Below are 22,322 nucleotides of genomic sequence, written 5' to 3' on the forward strand. Positions count from 1 at the left end.
CTTGCTCCATTTCATAAAAGTCTAATTTAGAGTTTTGTCTCTACATGTTTTGTTGCTTCTAATACTACTTAAGGTATACTTTGTTTTAGAATAATCTCTACCTGATCTCCTACTAGTTCTCTCTTGTTTCCAGTATTGGTGTATACTTGTGATCAGCACATTTAAAGTCGAATTTTGCTATCCATGTGTTTAAATGTGGGATAATAATAATTTTATTTCTTACCCACCATTCCTCATGGTGGGTAATATATCTTAAAAAACAAGAATTTCTGTATTAAACATTTGTACCATGGTAAATTGCGTTCTGTGGTCTGAATAAACTGTGCAAACTAAATATATATATTTATCTGCTTTTCTCAATTTTTTTGTACTTTTTCTCTTCATGGGAAATTAGAAGCCCACTTGACTCCAGCTTCTAAAAAAAACACCATGCTGATCCATTTTCTCTCAAACCTGCCTTTACAGAAATATGGTCTAGAAATGTGTGTGTGTGTGTATGAAATATATTTATATAGGAAATTGAAATATACGCGTGCCTATGATCTAAAAGAAAATTGGACAAAAATGTTCAATAGATGGCACATGACACTGCATAAACTAGGGAGATATTATAAGAATATAAACTCAAAATGTTGGAAATGTGGAGAAGTGGAAGGAACCTTCTATCATATGTGGTGGCAGTGTAAGAAAGCAAAAAGCTACTGGGAAGTAATACAGGAAAGTCTGCACAAAATATTGAAGATTAATATACCACTTAAACCTGAAATATTTCTATTGGGAATTTCAGACCAAAAAAATTGAGAGTAATATAGACAGACTTCTATTCCTTTCCACATTTCTGGTAGACTTTGTTATGCGAGATTATGGCAAAAAAAAAAAAGAAATACCCACAATTGATGACAGGAAAAGGAAAATTATGGGTGTAATTTAAGCTATCCATTACAAAAATATAAAGGGATAATAGAAAAAGAGACAGACTGGACATTGATAAATGATTATTTAAAATAAGAAATAAAAAGAAGGATATGAATAATTATAGAACCGCCCCATAAATTACAAAAATAAGGAAAAAAATGAAAGAGAAAAGGAAGGAAAATCCACAGAAGAAGGAAAAAGAAGATACCCTCCTTGAAGTTTCCCGGAAGTCGGACTGAAGAAAAAGAAAACTGGTGTTTTTTTCCTTTCTTTTCTCTCTTACTTCTCGTTTTCTACTTTCTCTTCCTCTCTTCTCTTTCTACTTTGTTTTTCTATCTTTCTTGGATTTTAAATCTTGTGCCTAATCTTTCTTTTATTAGGAAAACACTGAATAAAGATTGTGTGTATATATATATATATATATATATATATAGGAAACAGATGTTTGTGGCATCCAATATTTCATTGCACCATCATCATTCACTTCTTCATCTTCTTTTGACTGTATCATTTGAGGGAAAACTTTCTGTGCTTGTTCTCTTGCAGAGTTTAATTGCTGTGTGCACAAACATCACAAAAACAAACATCGCAGCTTTAGTTGTTGGACTAATCTGCATGGTTTTATTGCTGAGTGGTAAGGAAATCAATGGCCGCTTTAAGAAGAAGCTACCTGTTCCTATCCCTATGGAAATTATTGTGGTAAGTCCAAGATTATTACTTATCATTGAAATAGTCTTCACTATAAAACAAACAAAGTCCTACATTCAGTAGAATAGATCCACTGAACCAATGGCGACTTAGTAATTCAAAACTTACATGAGATCCATTGATTCTATGAGTTATAATTTGCATTTAGACCAGATTTTTTATATGATTAGTTTCCTAGTGTCACCTGTGTGTGTGTGTGGTTTTTTAAAAATTTCTCCTGTGTTTTTGTTTTCCAAGGTGGTAATTGGCACTGGAGTTTCAGCCGGAATGAATTTATCCCAGACGTATGGAGTAGATATTGTTGGCAATATCCCTAAAGGGTAAGAGTAAAAAATTGCACCTGCATTATTATGCCTACATCAGGTAATATGATCACTGCATTGAAGTTGCTTTTCTCTTTAATCGCTGCAGATTACGTCCCCCACAGGTACCAGATATCAGCCTCTTCCGAACAGTATTTGTGGATGCCGTTGCAATAGCCCTTGTTGGATTTTCCATGACAATCTCAATGGCCAAAATCTTTGCTCTTAAACACGGCTATAGAGTTGATGGAAATCAGGTAATTCCCATTTGACTGAAGAAATGTATCTCTTCATTTGCTTAAATACAATTGAAATTAGTGGGTCATCTTCCAGTGAGTTGAAGACTCATGAATATGAAAAAAGGCCCTCCTGCTGCTTTTATGCCCACTTCTTTAGAATGAGAATATTGTGTATCTATGTCTTGTCGAAGGTTTTCATGGCTGGAATCACTGGGTTGTTGTAGGTTTTTTCGGGCTATATGGCCATGTTCTAGAGGCATTCTCTCCTGACGTTTCGCCTGTATCTATGGTAAGCATCCTCAGACGTAGTGAGGTCTGTTGGAACTAGGAAAATGGGTTTATATATCTGTGGAATGACCAGGGTGGGACAAAGAACTCTTGTCTGTTGGAGCTAGGTGTGAATGTTTCAACTGACCACCTTGATCAGCATTTGATGGCCTGGCAGTTGTTTGGTGTGGCTTGTTGGTGCCTGGGGTAATCTTTTGTTGAGAGGTATTAGATGTCCCTGATTGTTTCCTCTCTGTTGTTTTGCTGTTGTAATTTTAGAGGTTTTTTTTAATGCTGGTAGCCAGGTTTTGTTCATTTTCATGGTTTCCTCCTTTCTGTTGAAATTGTCCACATGCTTGTGGATTTCAATGGCTTCTCTGTGTAGTCTAACATAGTGGTTGTTCGGGTGGTCCACCATTTCTGTGTTCTCAAATAATATGCTGTGTCCAAGTTGGTTCATCGGGTGCTCTGCTATGGCTGACTTCTCTTCTTTTTGCATGGTCTGCCAAGGCTTTAATGGTGCTTCTTTTTTGACTTGGTTGGAGTTTTTATGCAGATACCTATCTCTGTGTGTGGGTTTTCTGTAAACTGTGTGACCCAATTGTTGATCTGGTTTACGGATAACTAGAACATTGTATATCTGTTTGTCTTAGCAAGAAAGAATTGCTTATACAAATCATCTGATCAAGGCAAATAATCCTTATGATGCAGATTCTACAGCACAATACATACCTCTGCTGCTTTATAAAGATTTGGAAATTGGGCTTTTGTGCTAATTGATTTTAGACACCACATAGATATTCTGTAAAAATCATTGTTAGAGTAGTTTGTTGCATTTTTCCATCTGTATAGCCATTCTTCATATGTATAATTAAATCTGTGAGACTTTTTCATTGCATTCAGTGTAATTAATGTATTATCGCATTTTCTTTTTCATAGGAACTCATTGCATTAGGCATATGCAACTCTACAGGATCATTTTTCCAGACCTTTGCTATCACTTGCTCAATGTCTCGGAGTCTTGTCCAAGAGGGCACTGGGGGAAAGACTCAGGTATGTGCCTTTCCAAGATGGGAATGGTGTATCCATTTTACTCAATTAGGGCCATCTCATTTTATCCTCATCTGGTTACATACCTTCCCTTAGGGGATAATAATAATAATAATAATAATAATAATATGTTTTTTTATTCAGATTGCTGGCACTCTGTCCTCCATCATGGTTTTCTTAGTTATTGTTGCCATTGGTTACCTCTTTGAACCCTTGCCACAGGTAAGGAATCCTTAATTATATGTTTGCATTCAGATCTAATTCTAAAAGCAGTTGTTACTCTTAACTGAATCAGTGGAAGCTTGTTAATTCAATTTTTATGTAAGTCTGTAAGCAACTACAGAACCTCTTTAGTAAATGTAGGCCTCTCACAAGGGAAGTCTTGGAAAATAGCTTTTATTTATCTATATTACTACAGCCAGCTAAAAGTCATTGATCTGTCTGTCCGAAAGTTCTCGTTTTTCAGCACACACACCCCTCGTATCTATCGCAACTCAGTTTAAGACTTTCTAGTCCTCCTCCCAAAAGTTTTTATCAATCCTTTCCCATGAGAAGTATTTCCAGATGTCCTGGTGTCATATCTTGTTTCCTCCTCGGCCTCGAACTGTCATGGAGGAATTACGATGTTTTCCAGAACATCAGAAATCCGGTCATGACTTTATTATTTTTCTGGGGGGAAAACAGAAACACAAAAAGCAGGACACATAAAAGTAAGAAAGAAAGTAAAGACTTTACAGCAGGTGCACTACTCAGTTCTCTTGTAGAAATTAGACAGGGAGCAACAAGATAGTAAATTGAAGCTTTTATGAAGGCCATTAACTAGGTGAATACTGTGTCCTTCAGGATAAAATCATACATGTTCCTTGTACTTGATTTGCTGGTGGTTAGGAGGAAGAAATGTAGGAACGAACATGTAAAAAATTATATAAATTTGCATTTTACTCACACAGTTTAATAAAAAAAATGTTGCTGTCTTGGAGTTAAAACCAGAAGTGACTGATTTTTATAGTTTTAAATTGTTTTTATATGAATTTTATTATGTGATTTAACCTGTTTTAACCGATGTATTTATGTGTGTTCAGCATCTAATTGTTGCTAGTCTGTACGCTGCCCTGACTCACCTTCGGGCTGAAAAGGGCAGGATAAAAGTCTGATAAATAAATTAAATAAATAAATAAATAAATAATCCAGGCCCAGTCAGTCAAAACACATTGTTAGAAGAAATCTTCATTCTAAAAGTCGACAATTATTTCTGTGTATTGTCAAAGTCTTTCATGGCCGGAATCACTGGGTTGTTGTAGGTTTTTTCGTGCTATATGGCCATGGTCTAGAGGCATTCTCTCCTGACGTTTCTCCTGCATCTATGGCAAGCATCCTCAGAGGTAGAAACATCCTCACTACCTCTGAAGATGCTTACCATAGATGCATGCAAAACGTCAGGAGAGACTGCCTCTGGAACAGGGGTCCTCAAACTAAGGCCCGAGGGCTGAATCTGGCCCTCCAAGGTCATTTACCCGGCCCTCAGGGTCAACCTAAGTCTGAAATGACTTGAAAGCACACAGCAACAACAACAATCCTATCTCATCAGCCAAAAGTAGGCCCTCACTTCCCATTGAAATACCAATAAGAGTATATTTGTTAAAATTGTTCTTTATTTTAATTATTGTATTTTTAAGTGTTTTTTGCACTACAAATAAGATGTGTGCAGTGTTCTTAGGAATTCATTCATGTTTTTTTCCAAAATATAATCTGGCCCTCCAACGGTTTGAGGGACTGTGACCTGGCCCTCTGTTTAAAAAGTTTGAGAACCCCTGCTCTAGAACATGGCCATATAGCCCCCCCCCCCAAAAAAAACTACAACAACCCAATTATTTCTGTGTTCAGGATCACAGGGTGGGGGAAGTTCTGTGAAGATAGAACATGAATATAGTACAGTGGTTTATACCTTCTGTTGATTCCAGTGCAAAAGAATTAAAGATGCAAACTTTCTCTTGTACAAAAGTTTGGATTTATAATTGCTTAATGTAGACTGTGCCACAGTACTTATTTTTTAAAAAAAAACATTACTTAGAAAGCCAACTACAGGTACTTGGAGAAATAAAGTGTGATAATTATAAGGGTATCACATTGGTTTTTGATACAGATGGCAAAAAGGGCAAAAGATCAATGGGAGACATTTGACTGCCTGCATGTTTACATTTATGCTTTGACTTCCTTTTTTAATGCATATGTATGGACACATGATCTAGATCAGGGGTCCTCAAACTAAGGCCCGGGGGCCAAATACGGCCCTCCAAGGTCATTTATCCGGCCCTCACTCATGGTCAGCCTAAGTGTGAAATGACTTGAAAGCACACAACAACAACAACAACAACACTATCTCATCAGCCAAAATCAGGACCACACTTTCCATTGAAATACTAATAAGTTTATATTTGTTAAAATTGTTCTTCATTTTAATTTTTGTATTGTTTTTAAGTGGGTTTTTTTTTTGCACTATAAATAAGATATGTGCAGTGTGCATAGGAATCCATTCATTTTTTTAAAATTATAATCCGGCCCTCCCACAGTTTGAGGGACTGTGGCCTGGCCCTCTGTTTAAAAAGTTTGAAGACCCCTGATCTAGATAGATCCTATATTAGTTATATGGCATGGGATTTTTCCTCTTAATAGCAGAGTTTGAACAGAATAAAGAAAATCAGATTATTCCCAAAATATTTTTCTAGGCTGTGCTTGCAGCAATTGTAATGGTGAACCTGAAAGGCATGTTTAAACAGTTTGGAGATATTCTTCATTTCTGGAGGACCAGCAAGATTGAACTGGTGAGTACTTTAATAATACAGATCAAAATGCATGCTTAATGTTTCTTTCCATAACTTCCGAGGCTATTTACCATTCACTCTGCATTGCTATGTTGAAAAGAAAAGGTTCAGTTGCAAAAGTCTTTATAAAGAGGTTATGAAGAACAGGGCAACAATATACAGTAAGCAGAATTTCTGTAAGAGATATTCCCTTCTTCTTCAGAACTACAAAGCCAGGAAGGATAAGTTTATGTGCCTTGTCTGGTCTTCCTTGGCACTCCCCTTCCACGGATAACTTTTGGCCCAGATAGGAACAATGTGAGACTGTTAACAGGCTTTTCAGGTTTATATCTATTTATGTAATCAGTTACTATGGCCGTCATTTGTAGGAAATGGTCTCCTATGGCATTTCTGTCCCCTCCCATGTCACTAGAATTGGATAACTTGAGAATGGACCAAAGGCAAATGGTAGCCTAGGGAGACCTTTATTGTCAGAAACAGTTGATGGGTTAGATATTGCACAAGAGAGAACTACTTCTTCACCCATCATCACAGGATCCTTTTTTTAAATCCTGACTGCCACTTTCCTCTACAAAACTCTGTTAAAGAAAAATATGACTTGCAAAAGAAAGGTTAAATCCAGGCTAATACTTGCAACAGTTATGATGATGGCAGCAGCATTACTTAACAGATAGATCTAAGATCTAGATGAGGAGATGTGGTCTATGTGCAAGAGAGTCTTAGCTTTTGCCTAAAGCAAAAGACCACAATATGGTGGAAGATATCATTGGTCTTACTAAACAATACTTTCTATAATAATAATAATAATAATAATAATAATAATAATAATAATAATAATCAACTTTATTTGTACCCCGCCACCATCTCCCCAATGGGGACTCGGAGCGGCTTACAATTACAATAAAGAATGACCGAACGCAAACCGAAAACACGAACAATAAACAATAACAACATAATTACATAAAACATATGAATATACAACAATATAAAATTACAATAAACACAAACACAGTGACAATGGGCGGGCTACATGTAATGATTAAAAGAATGAAATAAAACTGCCTAAAAAATCGGTTGAGATAAAAGAGAAACAAATTATTTGTGGAGGAGGGCTCATTATAGTGGGAGATGTGGAATCAAACTTTCCCATGAGGGGGGGGGGGGGAAATGTATACTCCGGTGACAGAACATTGCACATGAGGGATAATGTGGGATTGAATACCTAGTCACCAAAAGCGCAACGGAAGACCCAGGTTTTGAGGTTCTTTTTAAAAGTTTCTAGGGTAGGGGCTTTCTACCTGTGAATATGTGAATTGTTTGTTTATGCATATGACATCTTTAGGTAGTAAAGATGCCAAAGTTTTGTGGAAGGCTTCCATGGCTGGAATCACTGGGTTGTTGTAGGTTTTTCGAGCTATATGGCCATGTGCTAGAAGATTCTCTCCTGACATTTCGCCTGCATCTACGGCAGGCATCCTCAGAGGTTGTGAGGTCACAACCTCTGAGGATGCCTGCCGTAGATGCAGGCAAAACATCAGGAGAGAATGCTTCTAGAACATGGCCATATAGCCTGAAAAACCTACAACAACCCGGTGCCAAAGTTGTTCAGGGCATTTTTATCTGTGGGACAATATCTAGAACACATTGTAATCACTTCAAGGCACATTGTGGAAAGAGCTGGCAAGTGGGAAAGAGGGATCCTTTTCTGATTTTCTGTAAGTGGATTTTTTAAAAAAGGATTCTGTGATGATGGGTGATTCATTTCCTCTCCGGATGAATGGGTAACACATAATTCATGCCTATACAGGAACATTAACCAAAGCTTGTCTCTTGGCAAATCAAGGTTCCCCGACTAATTTGTGTTAAGAAGCCAGAGAAGAGAACTGCCTGAAGCCATATTTCTATTTATCTTCTCTTTGCATAGACATCGATGAACATAGGGAAATCCTTCATTGGGAATAAAGATGAAGAAAGAGAGATTGTGTGTGGGGGGGGGGGGGGGGAGAAAAAAATTTTTTTCTACTACTTAAAGAACAATTGTGTGTGTTGGGTTGCAACGGTGGGACTTCCAAATTTCTTCTTATTTTCTCACAAGCCAGCCCAACATGATTTTCATTGATAGCCCTATTTAGAGCCAACCCACTGAATCAATATGATTTTTTTAAAGTGTTGACTTACCATTCAAAAATTAATTAAGTGGGCCTGCTCTGCCTGGAAATTCACATTAGATTCAGGCCTCTGCTCAAACTGTACAAATATACACACTTGGTCTGCATTACAAGTTTAGACTTGTCACAGGATTTTGTAAATACAAAAGATTGTACTGACCTATTATATTCTCACCTGTTCTGCCCACTACAAATAAATAAATGAGAACATTCATTTTTATTGAAGGTATGACAGAAATTCGGAATGTTTGTACTTTACTAATCCAAAGTAAAGATTTGTTGAAGTCAGTTCAAAGACAGAATATTGTTTGTTTTGTTTTGTTTAGGCTATCTGGATTGTAGCTTTTCTGGCCTCTGTTTTTCTGGGACTAGACTACGGTTTGATCACTGCAATTGCTTTTGCAATGATCACCATCGTGTACAGAACACAAAGGTGAGGGCAAAGTTTAAATATTTATTTTCAGATTAAACTGATTCCCTACAAGAGAAATTGGAAATATGTCACAAAGGAAAGTTGTGCAACAACCAAATGTTTGCATAGCAGTACAAGGCTATATGTTTGAAAACATATTATATGCATGACTTTTTTCATTCTATGTTGAATTAGTATTTAACATTTGCTATTTATCTTACCAAGGGCTGGAAATGCTCACTGACTAAGTGGAAATCTTATTGCAGCAAGAAACTTGTTGGCTTATTTTTTTTGGCTTAATTCCTTAAAAAAGTGGGAAACTATATTACTATATGCCACCAATAAATAGGGGAAAACCCCTCATATCTTCCCTTGAGCAGTTATGCACAAAAAACCAGAGACAATAATAATAATAATAATAATAATAATAATAATACTTTATTTGTACCCCACTACCATCTCCCCAAGGGACTCGGTGCGGCTTACATGAGGCCGAGCCCACAATACATCAGCAAAAACAACAACAACAGCAATACAAAACAATATGGAACTCATAAACAAAAAACAGCAGTAAACATTAACAATAGCACAACAACGCATTAAAAACCTATGGCTGGGCCAAATGTAATAATTAAAATTTTTAAAAATAATGCTGAGCATGACCAGAACAGAATATACAAAGCTTTGTAAACAGAATATACAAGGTTGCTTTATGAGGAATGGAGCAGTCCCAGGTGAGCCCTGCGACAGTTGAAGTCCTTGCCCAATTCTAGCCCTCAAAAAGTACCAGACATTTGAAAAAATGTGTGTATATGTTAAGTCACCAAAAATATGCCTAAACTTGGACACTGTTACCCAATCCAGCAAATTTTTTCAATATAATATTTTGTTGTAGGAGTTTATTTTGCTGTAATTTCAGATTCCTTATGGCATAATTCGCCATTTAATGTCTATGTTGTTGTTGCTGTGTGTTTTGAAGTCATTACCAATTTATAGCAACCCTAAGGCAAATCTATCTCAGGGTTTTTTTGGGGCTGAGAGTATGTGATACACCAGTGGCTATCTAGTAAGTTTCCATAGGAACACAGGAGAATAAAACCCTGGTTGGCAGAATCATAGTCCAACACTGAAACTATTACACCATGATCATTATGTTGTTGTTTATTTATAATCTGCATTTTCCTACCAATGGGTTAATTGAGGCTTACAAATTAAAATACAGTTACAGGTTCAACATAAATCAAATAAAACTAGCAGCATTTAAAAATAATTGAAAACATGCAGTTAAAATGTCAATCTGTCATTTTTAACTGCAGAGTACACCCATTGAATATGGTTTGGTTTGGGTTTGTGTGTGTGTGTGTGTTAGGAGCGACTTGAGAAACTGCAAGTCACTTCTGGTGTGAGAGAATTGGCAATCTGCAAGGACGCTGGCCAGGGGATGCCCAGATGTTTTGATGTTTTACCATCCTTGTGGGTGGCTTCTCTCATGCCCCCTCATGGGAAGCTGGAGCTGACAGAGGGAGCTCATCCTCGCTCTCCCTGGATTCGAATGTCCAACGTGTTGGTCTTCAGTCCTGCCGGCACAAGGGTTTAACCTATTGCACCACTTGCGGCTCCTATTGAATATGTTAAACTTACCAATATGATTATTAACCATTTAGTACTTGATTTGGGGGGTCTACGTTTTGGCCTAACCATTAAGATGTGCATTGGTATGATTTGAAGAAAAGTTGATTAATTCCAATAGTACAACCCTTTTTTAAATGTCATTTCTTTATAAACTTTCAGTTTTCAAAAATCTATGAGAATAATAAAAAGGCATTAGACTGCCAAGAGAAGGACCACAAACAGGGAGCAAGTCTAGCCCTCTTGGGTGGGGGTTCCAGAGATTAATGGCAGCTACTGAAAAGGTCTTCTCTCATGATGATGATCATCATCATTATCATTGTCATCATCATGGAGGTTGTTACAGTATTTATTTGTAAACATTTCCAAGGACCATGCAAGGATCTTGGATGCATCGTATTTTCTGCCTGCTAAGTTGCTATTCCTTCTATTTTTCTTACCTTCCCAATCATGTTTATTTCTGCTGTCATAAGTAATTTACAGGCTGTTTTGCACGAATATTGGGAGTGACTATTTTTAGATAAAGGGCATTTGACAAAGTAAAATCCTAGAGGGTACCTTTCATAGAGATTGCTTTTGCAGCCTATTAATATGATGACTATTTTTACAGCCCACAATACAGAATTCTCGGCCAGATTCCTGACACAGACATTTACTGCGATATGGAAGAATATGAAGAGGTAAGAGGAGATAAAAGGTGTTTCAGTGCTCTCTGAAAAGCAAAGAAAGCATTAAGATAGGGAAGAACAATAGGAAAACTTCAGTTGTAAGAAGAAGAAGCTATTTCTCATAGGATATCACAAAAAGTTCCCTCCTGGAAATGTTATTTATTTATTTATTTATTTATTTATTTATTACTTGCACTTATTGACCGCCACTCTCAGCCCTAGGGCGACTCGTGGCGGTGAACAACAACATAGAAAAGACAGTGTACAATAAATCACGACAGTACATACACACGACTACTACATAACATGTACTTATGCTAAAAATCCGCTTCGTCAAATCCTGGGGTCATAGTCAATCTCATAGTCATAGTCCATTCCAGTATCGTTCCAATGATAAGCTATTTCTTAAAAAATAGCAGAAAGAGATAGTTGAATCATGAATTTTTAGGAAGAGCTATATTCAATAAGGAGGGTATCATTTCAAACTGTGGTTGAGGAACCTCCAATTTCCGTGTGTTTGCCTGTATACCTTACAAGAAGAAACTCACAGCAGGAAATCAGTTGGGATTGAATTTTTCTTGACACAGTGCTAGAGTTTATTTGCTGTGAGACGTTTATATGATAAATGCATTGAAAGCTGAAACTTTCCTGCTGCTAGTTTTAACTTACTTAGGCGATCCCTCATTGTCCGAGTAGGATTCTCTTCCAAGACCGGTGTACTGGCGGTGAGTCCGTAGGTGACTGTGGAGCCCTATCTTTGATCTGCATGTTCTCCCGCAGTGAGAGCATTGGTTTCCAGGTGGAAGGCGGTCCCGGTCGGGTTTGGCTTGACGCTCTTTCCTCTTGGCACATTTCTCTTTTTTGCCCTCCATTCGTGCCTCTTCAAATTCTACAGCACTGCTGGTCACAGCTGACCTCCAACTGGAGCGCTCAAGGTCCAGGGCTTCCCAGTTCTCATTGTCTATGCCAGAGTTTTAAAGGTTGGGTTGAGCCCATCTTTAAATCTCTTTTCCTGTCCACCAACATTCTGTTTTCCGTTCTTGAGTTTGGAGTAGAGCAGCTGCTTTGGGAGATGTCGGTTGGGCATCCAGACAACGTGGCCAGTCTAGCGGAGTTGACGGCGGAGGACCATTGCTTCAATGCTGGTGGTCTTTGCTTCTTCCAGCACACTGATATTTGTCCGCTTGTCTTCCCAAGAGATTTGCATGATCCTGCTGGTTCTAATGCCTTGTAGTGTAAGGGAACGCCGTCCCTAGACTCTCCGGGATCTTACCAGGTCGCTATGGATCACCACAGGAGTCCAAACAGTTAGAGCAAAACACAGTTTATTTCAAACTGCAATAAAAAAGGCGGACAGACAGCATACACAGTAGTATGCCAATACCAAGCTGCCACGCCCTAATGGCACGACCGTTGAGCTTATATACCTTTAGCAAAGCATTTAGTAACCATGTTCCAGTAACATGTAACACACCCATGTACCCTGTGGTCAGCCTTGCAGTCAGTTCCCAGTAATCCTATGGCCAGCAATGTAACAGTAATGTCAGGCACTGGGAGAGGGCTTATATTATTATTATTATTTAAAAAATCTCTTTATGTCTTAGGTGAAAGAATGCCCTGGAATCAAAATATTCCAAGCAAATGCATCACTATATTTTGCCAACAGTGATTTATATATCAGTGCACTGAAGAAAAAGGTGAGAATTACATGCTTTCTATCTTTTGTCCTGTTGAAAAATCCTCTTATGTTGCATTCCGATAAATACACAGCCCAACAAAAAAAAATCTTGGTGTCTTTGTATTTAAGAGTGTTTCTGGGGTTATTTGGGGCGTTAATTCAGAAAATTACATTGGATGGACTGCATTAGGTCTCGTTTTTCAGATATGATTGTCATGGTTTTTTATGAATAAACAGCTGGTGACTAGTAATAATAATAAACTTTATTGATAGCCCACAACCATCTCCCCAATGGGGACTTGGAGCAGTTTACATGAGGCCAAGCCCAAACAACAAATTACAATAAAATAAAACTGAAAATGCAAACAATAAACAACAACAACATAATTACATAGAACATGTGAAAACATAGCAATATAAAATTACAATGGGCACAATCACAATGACAATGGGCGGGCTACACGTAATGGTTAAAAGAGAGACTAATTAAAAACTGATTAAACTCAGGTGAAATAAGAAAGAAACAGATTATTTGCGGAGGAGGGCTCATTATAGTGGTGGTTACGGAATCAAGCTTTCCCACAAGAGGGGGGCATGTACTCCAATGACAAAATGTTGATGCACTAGTGTGAGGATGTAGACCTATTCATCAAAAGCGCAGCGGAAGAGTCAGGTTTTAAGGTTCTTTTTAAATGTTTCTAGGGTAGGGGCTTTCCTAATTTCTCCAGGTAGTGAGTTCCAGAGTCGGTGGCATATGTTCTGTATCTCAAAAGCTACAACTGATAAGGGAAAATGGGTGCCATTTTTGAAATCAGCAGGTCAAATATACCCAGAAACCAATATGTTTGTTGGTCAGTGATACTTACCTATGCTCAAGTTTTGTTGAATTTGGTGGGACTCTCATCTGAGCTACTTGCTAATGTTCTACAGTGGAGTCGTTTTGTTTCATTGTTCTTGTAAGATTAAAGGTACCTAGATACTCTGTTTCTCACCCAACAGACTGAAATGGAATAGCTAAGCTGCAGACACATAATGTGAGTCTGTTGATCATGTGTTTCCGTTTTAACCAGCTACATTAAGCTATGTTCACAAAGCCTTCTGATCCTGCTAATCTGAGTTGAACATTAATTCTTGAATTACTTGAATGTAGCACTGTTCACATCCACATCTTTGTATCCAAACTTGTTGCTTTCCGTGCATTCATAGAATCTGATTTGGTAGACTTGAAAGTTACCTGTCACGGCAGCAGACCGAGAACATACCACTGATCTGAGCTCTAGATTTTAATCTGGTGCTTAAAGAGAGAATGACAATTGGTTCATCCAACACTTCTATAATGAAGTTTTACCTTTTTTAGAAGCACTTTTTTCAATCAAGCAAAATCTCTTCCTTTTTTCTGCCCTAAATCACAATCCCATTATTTTTTCATATTAGCTAGTGAATTAATTTTTCTTAATTCTCTGCACTGATATTTTAGAAGCCAGACAAAAAAGCCAAAGCACCTTAAATACTAGAAAATTTATAATGGCAAAATCTTTTCCATTCCAAATTTGCAGCTCAGTTATTCCTTTGCAAAATGGTGCTTATCTGAGTTCACCTTTCTTTTTGTGGTAGACTGGCCTTGATCCCTGTGCCATATTGACAGCAAGGAAAAAAGCACAGAAAAGACATGCCAAGGAACTAAAACGTGAGCATAAGAAGACTGCAGTCATGAAGATGGTAAGTGTATGGACTAGATATGGGTTTGGCTCCTTAGAAACTGATAAAACATTGAGAACTAGTCTTAAGAATGTATTCTCCCTCCCGCAATCTTTTTGAGTTACTTTTTCTGCCACCACCATATAGATGGGCAAGCACACTAACACATACACCAGAGGTCCTCAAACTATGGTCCGGGGGCCGAATATGGTCCTCCAAGGTCATTTACCCGGCCCTCGCTCAGGGTCAACTAAGCCTGAAATGACTTGAAAGCACGCAACAACAACAGTCCTATATCATGAGCCAAAAGCACACTTCCCATTGAAGTACTAATAAATTTATATTTGTTAAAATTGTTCTTCATTTTAATAATTGTATTGTTTTCAGGTGTTTTTGCACTACAAAAAAGATATGTGCAGTGTGCATAGGAATTCATTCATATTTTTTTTAATTATAATCCAGCTCTCCCACAGTTTGAGAGACTGTGAACTGGCCCTCTGTTTAAAAAGTTTGAGGACCCCTGGCATACACATACAACTGCAATCAATGGAGATGTAAGCTCCCTATCCTTTTTGTTAACCAGAATTTCTTTAATCTCCTTCTAAATAGGGCTCTGATTAGTATTCTCCAAGGTTAAGGACAGTCTGAATATTTCTGTAATTGCTATTAAAGAAGGAAGAGGAGGGAAGGCTCTTATTTCTAATATTGGCTTCTAACTTTGTTTTCTGTCAGTAGTTATTAACCTAGGGGGGCTTAAAAGGATCTCTATAAATTGGGTGAAAATAACTGCTGTAAGTAAAATGTCAGTCACCCTATGTAAGCTATGCTTTTGTTTCATTGTTTATGTGATACATTTAGAGATATTGTTGAAATAGGCATAGTTAGATCTGTGTTTAATGCAACTGAGATTAATTGATAGATGGTTTTCTCTTTTTAAAAAAGTGGGAAACAGAATGTGCAGTCATTTTTTGATATAATTCCTGTAACCTGTAGCCACTGTAAATTTTAAAATGTAGAACATACATTATGAACAGGCACTATTTTTCGCAACAGAACTCACTGTTGTTTTCATTCAAAGCCCTGTTAAATCAAACACTTTTCAGTTTGCCATTGCCATTCCTTTTCTTGCTTTTCCCAAAATAGACATCAGAAAATAAAGCACAAATACATAAAAATACATCCTTGCTTCAGATCTTTGGAAACAAGATACAGGGTGAGACAGCCTAACTTCCTTGTTTCAAAACTTAATAAAACCCATTGTACGAATCAGAATTTTTTTATAATGTAGGTGCATACCTAGAGTTTTGTTTTACATAGTTTTGAAGATCAAATTAAATAGGTGACGTCCCCCATTGTCCATACACCGAGTAAACCGATTTCTGGCGTTTGTCATGACTCTTGCCAGCATAGCAGGCGTTATGTTGGCAATTTCTTCCTGGATGTTGGTCTTCAAATCTTGTGGAGTCCTTGGACAGTTCACATAAACACGGGATTTCAAAAAACCCCATAGAAAAAAAATTACAAGGGGCCAAATCTGAAGAGCGGGCCGGCCACTCCAAATCTGCTCGAAAAGTAGGCCTCAATGGCAAAAGTACACTCCTCACTGTTCCAACACATGATGGTGACTGAACTGTGTCAGGACAAAACTTTATACTCCCGCCTCTCGAATGAGACCACTAGCGCTCCGCTACGTCTTCAACCATCTGAATGGTGTGCATTTTAAAAAAGGAAGTTATGCTGCCTCACCCTGTATATACAAGTTTATTTTAGAATAAGAATTGTCTTGAAACTGATACAGACAACTCTTGTCCAGATGGGAAGAGATGTCATGGTATTATGAAAATGATCATATGGGAAAATAGCAACTTTCTACATCACAAAATGACGCTTATTTTCCAATACCTTTTGGGTTGAGAAAATCATTTTAGTATGTTACTGTTTGACTGAGTGCTTGTTTTAAGCTTTGAATCATCAAATAGTTTATTTATTTATTTATTTATTTACTGTATTTGTTTACCGCCTTTCTCGGCCAATTGGCAACTCAAGGCGGTTTCCAACAAATCAATACATATAAAAACATAATACAGATTAAAACATTAAACAATATAAAACACCACAAAAGCAATAAAAGCAACATCATTAGCATCTCATTATTATCAAGCATTGTCCAGTTCCATTGTCAAATCCTTTGATTTCCTATATTAGCTACTCTGCATTTGTAAACGCTTGCTCGAACAGCCATGTTTTAACTTGCCTCCGAAACGTTAAGAGGGAGGGAGCAGACCTAATCTCCCTAGGGAGGTAGTTCCATAGCCGAGGGGCCACCACTGAGAAGGCCCTGTCTCTCTTCCCTGCCAAACGTACTTGAGACGAAGGCAGGACCGAGAGCAGGGCCTCCCCAGACGATCTTAGAGTTCTTGATGGTTCTTAAGGGGAGACACATTTGGACAGGTAAATTGGGCCAGAACCGTTTAGGGCTTAGGTGGTTCAAAATAGAAATGAAAGAATATGATGGAGATCATTTGCAATCCATTCCTTACCTACTTGGCATACTGCTAAACACACATGTCTAGGACTACATTGTAAAGCTGATAGTTAATCTTTGTTGCACACCAATGAGAAAATACCAATGTGAAAAATCTCCAGGCAGAAATGTGTATAGAATGGGGTCAAGATAGCATATCAAACAAGTATATGCTCCCAAAAAGTAAACCTTGTGTTTGTTTATCCTGTGTTTAAGACTAATGACCTGGACAATAGTGTGAAACATGAAGTGATGAATGATGAATTACCCCTCAATGGAAAATTTGCAGAAACGGCTCCACAAGACTCCTCTCCAGATGAACTTGAACATTTTATGAAGCCAATGACCAGCATTCATTCAATCATTTTGGATTTTTCCCCAGTGAACTTTGTGGATTCTGTTGGAGTCAAAGCTTTGAAATCAGTATGTAGTACCTGCTCTTATTGCTTTATGCCACCCTTTTTTGATATCTTCTTGCTAGACCAAAATCAAACATAAAGGCTGGTTTCCTGTCTTGCAATTAGGGATTTGTAACCTAGAGTCACGGAATCATTAGCAACTTGGTATTCAGTGTTACTATATGTTCATAATCGTGTCACTATTGCTGCAATCATAAATGCCCCACAAATCTACCTTAAAAGCCAGCAGATGCATTGGGTGATCGTCTTTTCAGCTGGTGGTCAGGCACAAAATAGGTGACCTTTCTAGTCCTCTCGTTCAGGAGTCCTGCAGCAATCATAAACAGGACCCGTCCCACAATTCCTCATTGCTGCTTTGCTCAATGTGGCTATTGGCTATTAAGGCAGGTTTGGAGAGCTGGGCCAGGAGACAATACTTAGTTACACATTTGTTAACTAGTACATGATGTAAGATCTCGGTGAAAGCTCTTAATAACTAGGTACCAGGTTGAAAGGTCCAAGGCAGTGGGAAACTCTCTTGCCCAGCTCCCATTCATTTCCACACAGGAAGGCTTTCTGATGTTGTGTGCCATTAGAGACCTTTAAGCACTATAGCTTGTCCTTATTTATTTCTTTTGTGGACCCCTCTATTTCCAGCATAACTGCTCATGTTTGAAAAATAATGTGGCTTCCAACATTGTTTGTCTGTATTTTATACTGTAACACCAGGAAACAATAATATTAACTGCTGATTTACTTCCGAACTGTTGTAGATTATAAAAGAATATGAAGAAATTGGTGTTTCGGTGTACATAACTGGCTGCAATGGTAAGGTTTTTCTTTTTGCTTTTTAGTGGAGGGAGATTTATGTATTTATTTATTTATTCATTTATTTACTGTATTTGTATACTGCCTTTCTCAGCCAATTGGCGACTCAAGGTGGTTTCCAACAAATCAGTATACATAAAACATAACATAGATAAAAAACATTAAACAGTATAAGACATCACAAACCAATGAAAACATCATCTGTCAAGACCCAGAAGCCTTAGTAACGCCAAACACAGAGTAGAAGGTCCAAACACAGTTTTATTGTGCACAAAAAAGACTTTGAGACACTTAATTCAATGTCTCAAGCTTCAACTGAGAGTTAGTGTCAATTGTAGAGCAAAAACAGTAACTAAAATATAATCCGGATTATCCTGATGTATAATCCGGTATAACTAAGACATGAAGCAATCCGCTTGAAAAACACAGAGTCCAAAGAACGTTCAAAAACAATTGGAACAGGCACAAAAGCAATGTCCAGAGGTAGTCCAAGGTCGAAGCACGAAGCAAACAAGATGAATCAGTCTAACAGTCAAAAAGCGTTGTCCAAACGGTCCAGAGTCAAAAGCGGGAGAGTAGCAGTCGTCACTTACAGGGTTTCAAGAGGTAAATGCAGAAATACAGGAACACAGGAATCTGTAGTCCAAGGACCCAAGCTCGAGAATTGTGGCAGAAACAAAGATTTACGCCCCAAAAGATACTTTGCCTTCTGCAAAGGACCCATAGAAACAAACCCCACTTATATCTCAAAGTTCCTCATCAGAAGATGAGCTGCACCCCACCCTTTCATCATCGCTCCCAGCTGCCCCATTCCCTGCAGCTGAACCCAGATTCCCATCCCTCCACCTTTGCCAGCGTCTGTCAAGACTTAGGTCTTGCCAGGAACTCCCAGGTTGCCAGTCACCCGTGAAACCCTCAAACTCTTCACTCGAAGTAGGCTGTGCACAAATGTCCCTGATTTCTTGCACACGGGTCCAATCCAAATCCTGTTCCCCTTCATCCTCACTTGAAGACCAATCACTGCCATTAAAGCCCATGAACTCCTCGTCAGACGTTGGAGCGCTAAGTATATCCCGAATGCGCTTCCCAGTAGTAGGAACGTTACTATCATGCTGAACTACAACATCATCGGCGTCTCATTATTCTCAAGCTGGCTGATTGGCAGTTGTCACTCACCCAGACTGGCCATTTGTATACATTTATGCTGAATACCACCTTCTTCAATGGCTGAAAGGCAAATAAGCTGGAAGGTTAGGAAGTTTGTCACTATGTGCCTGGAATCCTGTTGATTAGTCCCAATTAGAGTAGATGTATTCAGAGTAAGTCAGAGGTCCTCAAACTTAACCTTAAACAGAAGGCCAGGTCACAGTCCCTCAAACTGTTGGAGGGTGGGATTATAATTAAAAAACAAAAACAAAACATGAATGAATTCCTATGCACACTGCATATATCTTATTTGTAGTGCAATTTAAAAAAAAACAATACAATAATTAAAATTAAGAACAATTTTAACAAATATAAACTTATTAATATTTCAATGGGAAGTGTGGGCCTGCATTTGGCTGATAAGATTGTTGTTGTTTTGAGCTTTCAAGTTATTTCAGACTTAGGCTGACTCTGAGTGAGGGCCGAGTAAATGACCTTGGAGGGCCGTATCCGGCCCTCGGGGCGTAGTTTGAGGACCCCTGCAGTAAGTAGTCAAATGGTGAGTCAATACTTCGGTAAATCCCTTGCCTTGGTGACTTTATTCTAGTTAGGGCTAATAGGATTTAGGCATGTGTCATGAACAAAATGATCATGAACACCCACACGTATCCTGTGTGCAGTATCTTAGCCTGCAGAACACATAAGCACAGCAGGCACGGGAAGAGAAGGATTCGTTTATTAGGTGCTGTGCAAATAACATTTATTTACATAAATGTTTCCTTCCCCAGCTTTATTGACATAGCTTTTGTATATACATACACTCATCCGCTGGCCAAGGGCAAGAGAACACAAACCCTCGCAGTGTAGTTTGTTCAGTCAACTGCATTCTCCTATAATTCTTTTCTTTCTCACCCAGGATCTGTTATGGACAACCTTTGTAGACTGCACTTCTTGGACAAAGCTGCCGTAAAAGACTTACTCTTTCCCAGTATCCATGATGCTGTACTCACCAGTCAACTGAAAGGCCTCTCTGCCTTACAGCCACCTTTAGACACTGTCATTTGTACGTCTACATCTTAAATGGTATGGAGGTGCATCCACTGACTTCTGAGAGCTTTTCTTATTTGCCTAAGACTAGCCGCTCTTACGGGTATGACACAGATGTGGAGCAGCTTGCACTCTGTCAGAACAGTCTGAGGAATTGGAGGCCTTATACTTTCAAAACATGTGTTTTTTAATGAATTCATTTGGAACCTGAACTAGTGTGCAAGTGTTTATATAGAATCGGGGAGGCATGTCCTTTCCTGCCAGTATCCAAAAATATTTTGGACTTTTTCCCCCCTTTTTGTTCAGAAATGTGCCAGCAGATAATAGTGCACTATGAATAAAAAATATACTGCACAGTATATTACTGGAAAGAGTAAATATTAATTTAAGACAAGTGGTACTAATATAGTCCCTACTCTCTTCCTTGACAATATATCCAAATGCCTGTCTGGGAACAGCAGATATTTGGAAATTTTGTACCAACTACTGACTGCTTGTACTGTATAGGTGTCTTAAAACCCCTCCTTCAATTTGGTGCCTTCCTATTGTGTTGAATTACAGCTCCCAGAATCCCATGGATAATTTACTGGGAATTATGGGGATGGGTTGTTGTAGGTTTTTTCTAGCTATATGGCCATGTTCTAGAGGCATTTTCTCCTGACGTTTCACCTGCATCTATGGCAAGCATCCTCAGAGGTAGTGAGGTTTGTTGGCACTAGGAAAAGGGGTTTATATATCTGTGGAATGGCCAGAGTGGGACAAAGAACTCTTGTCTGTTGGAGCCAGGTGTGAATGTTTCAACTGACCACCTTGATTAGCATTTGATGGCCTGGCAGTGCCTGGGGCAATCTTTTGTTGAGAGGTGATTAGATGTACTTGTTTGTTTCCTCTCTGTTGTTGTGCTGTTGTAATTTTAGAGTTTTTAAATACTGGCAGCCAGATTTTGTTCATTTTGTTCACATGGTTTCCTCCTTTCTCTTGAAATTATCCACATGCTTGTGGATTTCAGTGACTTCTCTGTGTAGTCTGGCATGGTGGTTGTGAGAGTGATCCAGCATTTCTGTGTTCTCAAATAAAATGCTGTGTCCAGGTTGGTTCATCAGGTGCTCTGCTTTGGCTGACTTCTCTGGTTGAAGTAGTCTGCAGTGCCTTTCATGTTCCTTGATTCGTGTTTGGACAATGCTGCGTTTGGTGGTTCCTATGTAGACTTGTCCACAGCTGCATGGTACATGGTAGACTCCTGCAGAAGTGAGAGGATCCCTCTTGTCCTTTGCTGAACGTAGCATTTGTTGGATTTTCTTGGTGGATCTGTAGATAGTTTGTAGGTTGTGTTTCCTCATCAGCTTCCCTATGCAGTCAGTGGTTCCCTTGATGTCTGGCAAGAATACTTTTCCTCTGGGTGGATCTTTGTCTTTGCTCTTGTGGCTTGTTCTCGGTCTTGCAGCTCTTCTGATGTCTGAGGTGGAGTATCCATTGGCCTGTAGAGCCCGGTTTAAGTGGTTCAACAACAACAGAGAGGAAACAAACAAGGACATCTAATCACCTCTCAACAAAAGATTGCCCCAGGCACTGCCAGGCCATCAAATGCTAATCAAGGTGGTCAGTTGAAACATTCACACCTAGCTCCAAAAGACAAGAGTCCTTTGTCCCACCCTGGTCATTCCACAGATATATAAATCCTTTTTCCTAGTACCAACAGACCTCACTACCTCTGAGGATGCTTGCCATAGATGCAGGCGAAACGTCAGAAGAGAATGCCTCTAGAACATGGCCATATAGCCTGGAAAAACCTACAACAACCCAGTGATTCCGGTCATGAAAGT

General features: G+C 38.6%; 1 protein-coding gene across 4 annotated transcripts in view; it reads left to right on the plus strand.

The window, feature by feature from the left end:
* SLC26A5 (solute carrier family 26 member 5) overlaps positions 1–20,711 on the plus strand; it is a 43,223-nt gene extending 22,512 nt beyond the window's left edge. For all 4 annotated transcript variants that reach the window (XM_060778333.2, XM_060778334.2, XM_060778336.2 and 1 more), the window contains exons 7-19: positions 1,462–1,614; positions 1,861–1,943; positions 2,035–2,182; positions 3,371–3,484; positions 3,626–3,703; positions 6,208–6,303; positions 8,798–8,904; positions 11,123–11,192; positions 12,785–12,877; positions 14,473–14,577; positions 17,297–17,503; positions 18,252–18,306; positions 20,369–20,711. In XM_060778333.2, the coding sequence (XP_060634316.2) occupies positions 1,462–1,614; positions 1,861–1,943; positions 2,035–2,182; positions 3,371–3,484; positions 3,626–3,703; positions 6,208–6,303; positions 8,798–8,904; positions 11,123–11,192; positions 12,785–12,877; positions 14,473–14,577; positions 17,297–17,503; positions 18,252–18,306; positions 20,369–20,532 (1,473 nt within the window). In that variant the 3' untranslated portion in view covers positions 20,533–20,711. The remainder of the gene's footprint in view (positions 1–1,461; positions 1,615–1,860; positions 1,944–2,034; positions 2,183–3,370; positions 3,485–3,625; positions 3,704–6,207; positions 6,304–8,797; positions 8,905–11,122; positions 11,193–12,784; positions 12,878–14,472; positions 14,578–17,296; positions 17,504–18,251; positions 18,307–20,368) is intronic.
* The last annotated feature ends 1,611 nt before the right edge of the window (positions 20,712–22,322 follow it).

The sequence above is a fragment of the Anolis sagrei genome, chromosome 5 (genome assembly GCF_037176765.1).
Source record: "Anolis sagrei isolate rAnoSag1 chromosome 5, rAnoSag1.mat, whole genome shotgun sequence".
Taxonomy (NCBI): Eukaryota; Metazoa; Chordata; class Lepidosauria; order Squamata; family Dactyloidae; genus Anolis; species Anolis sagrei.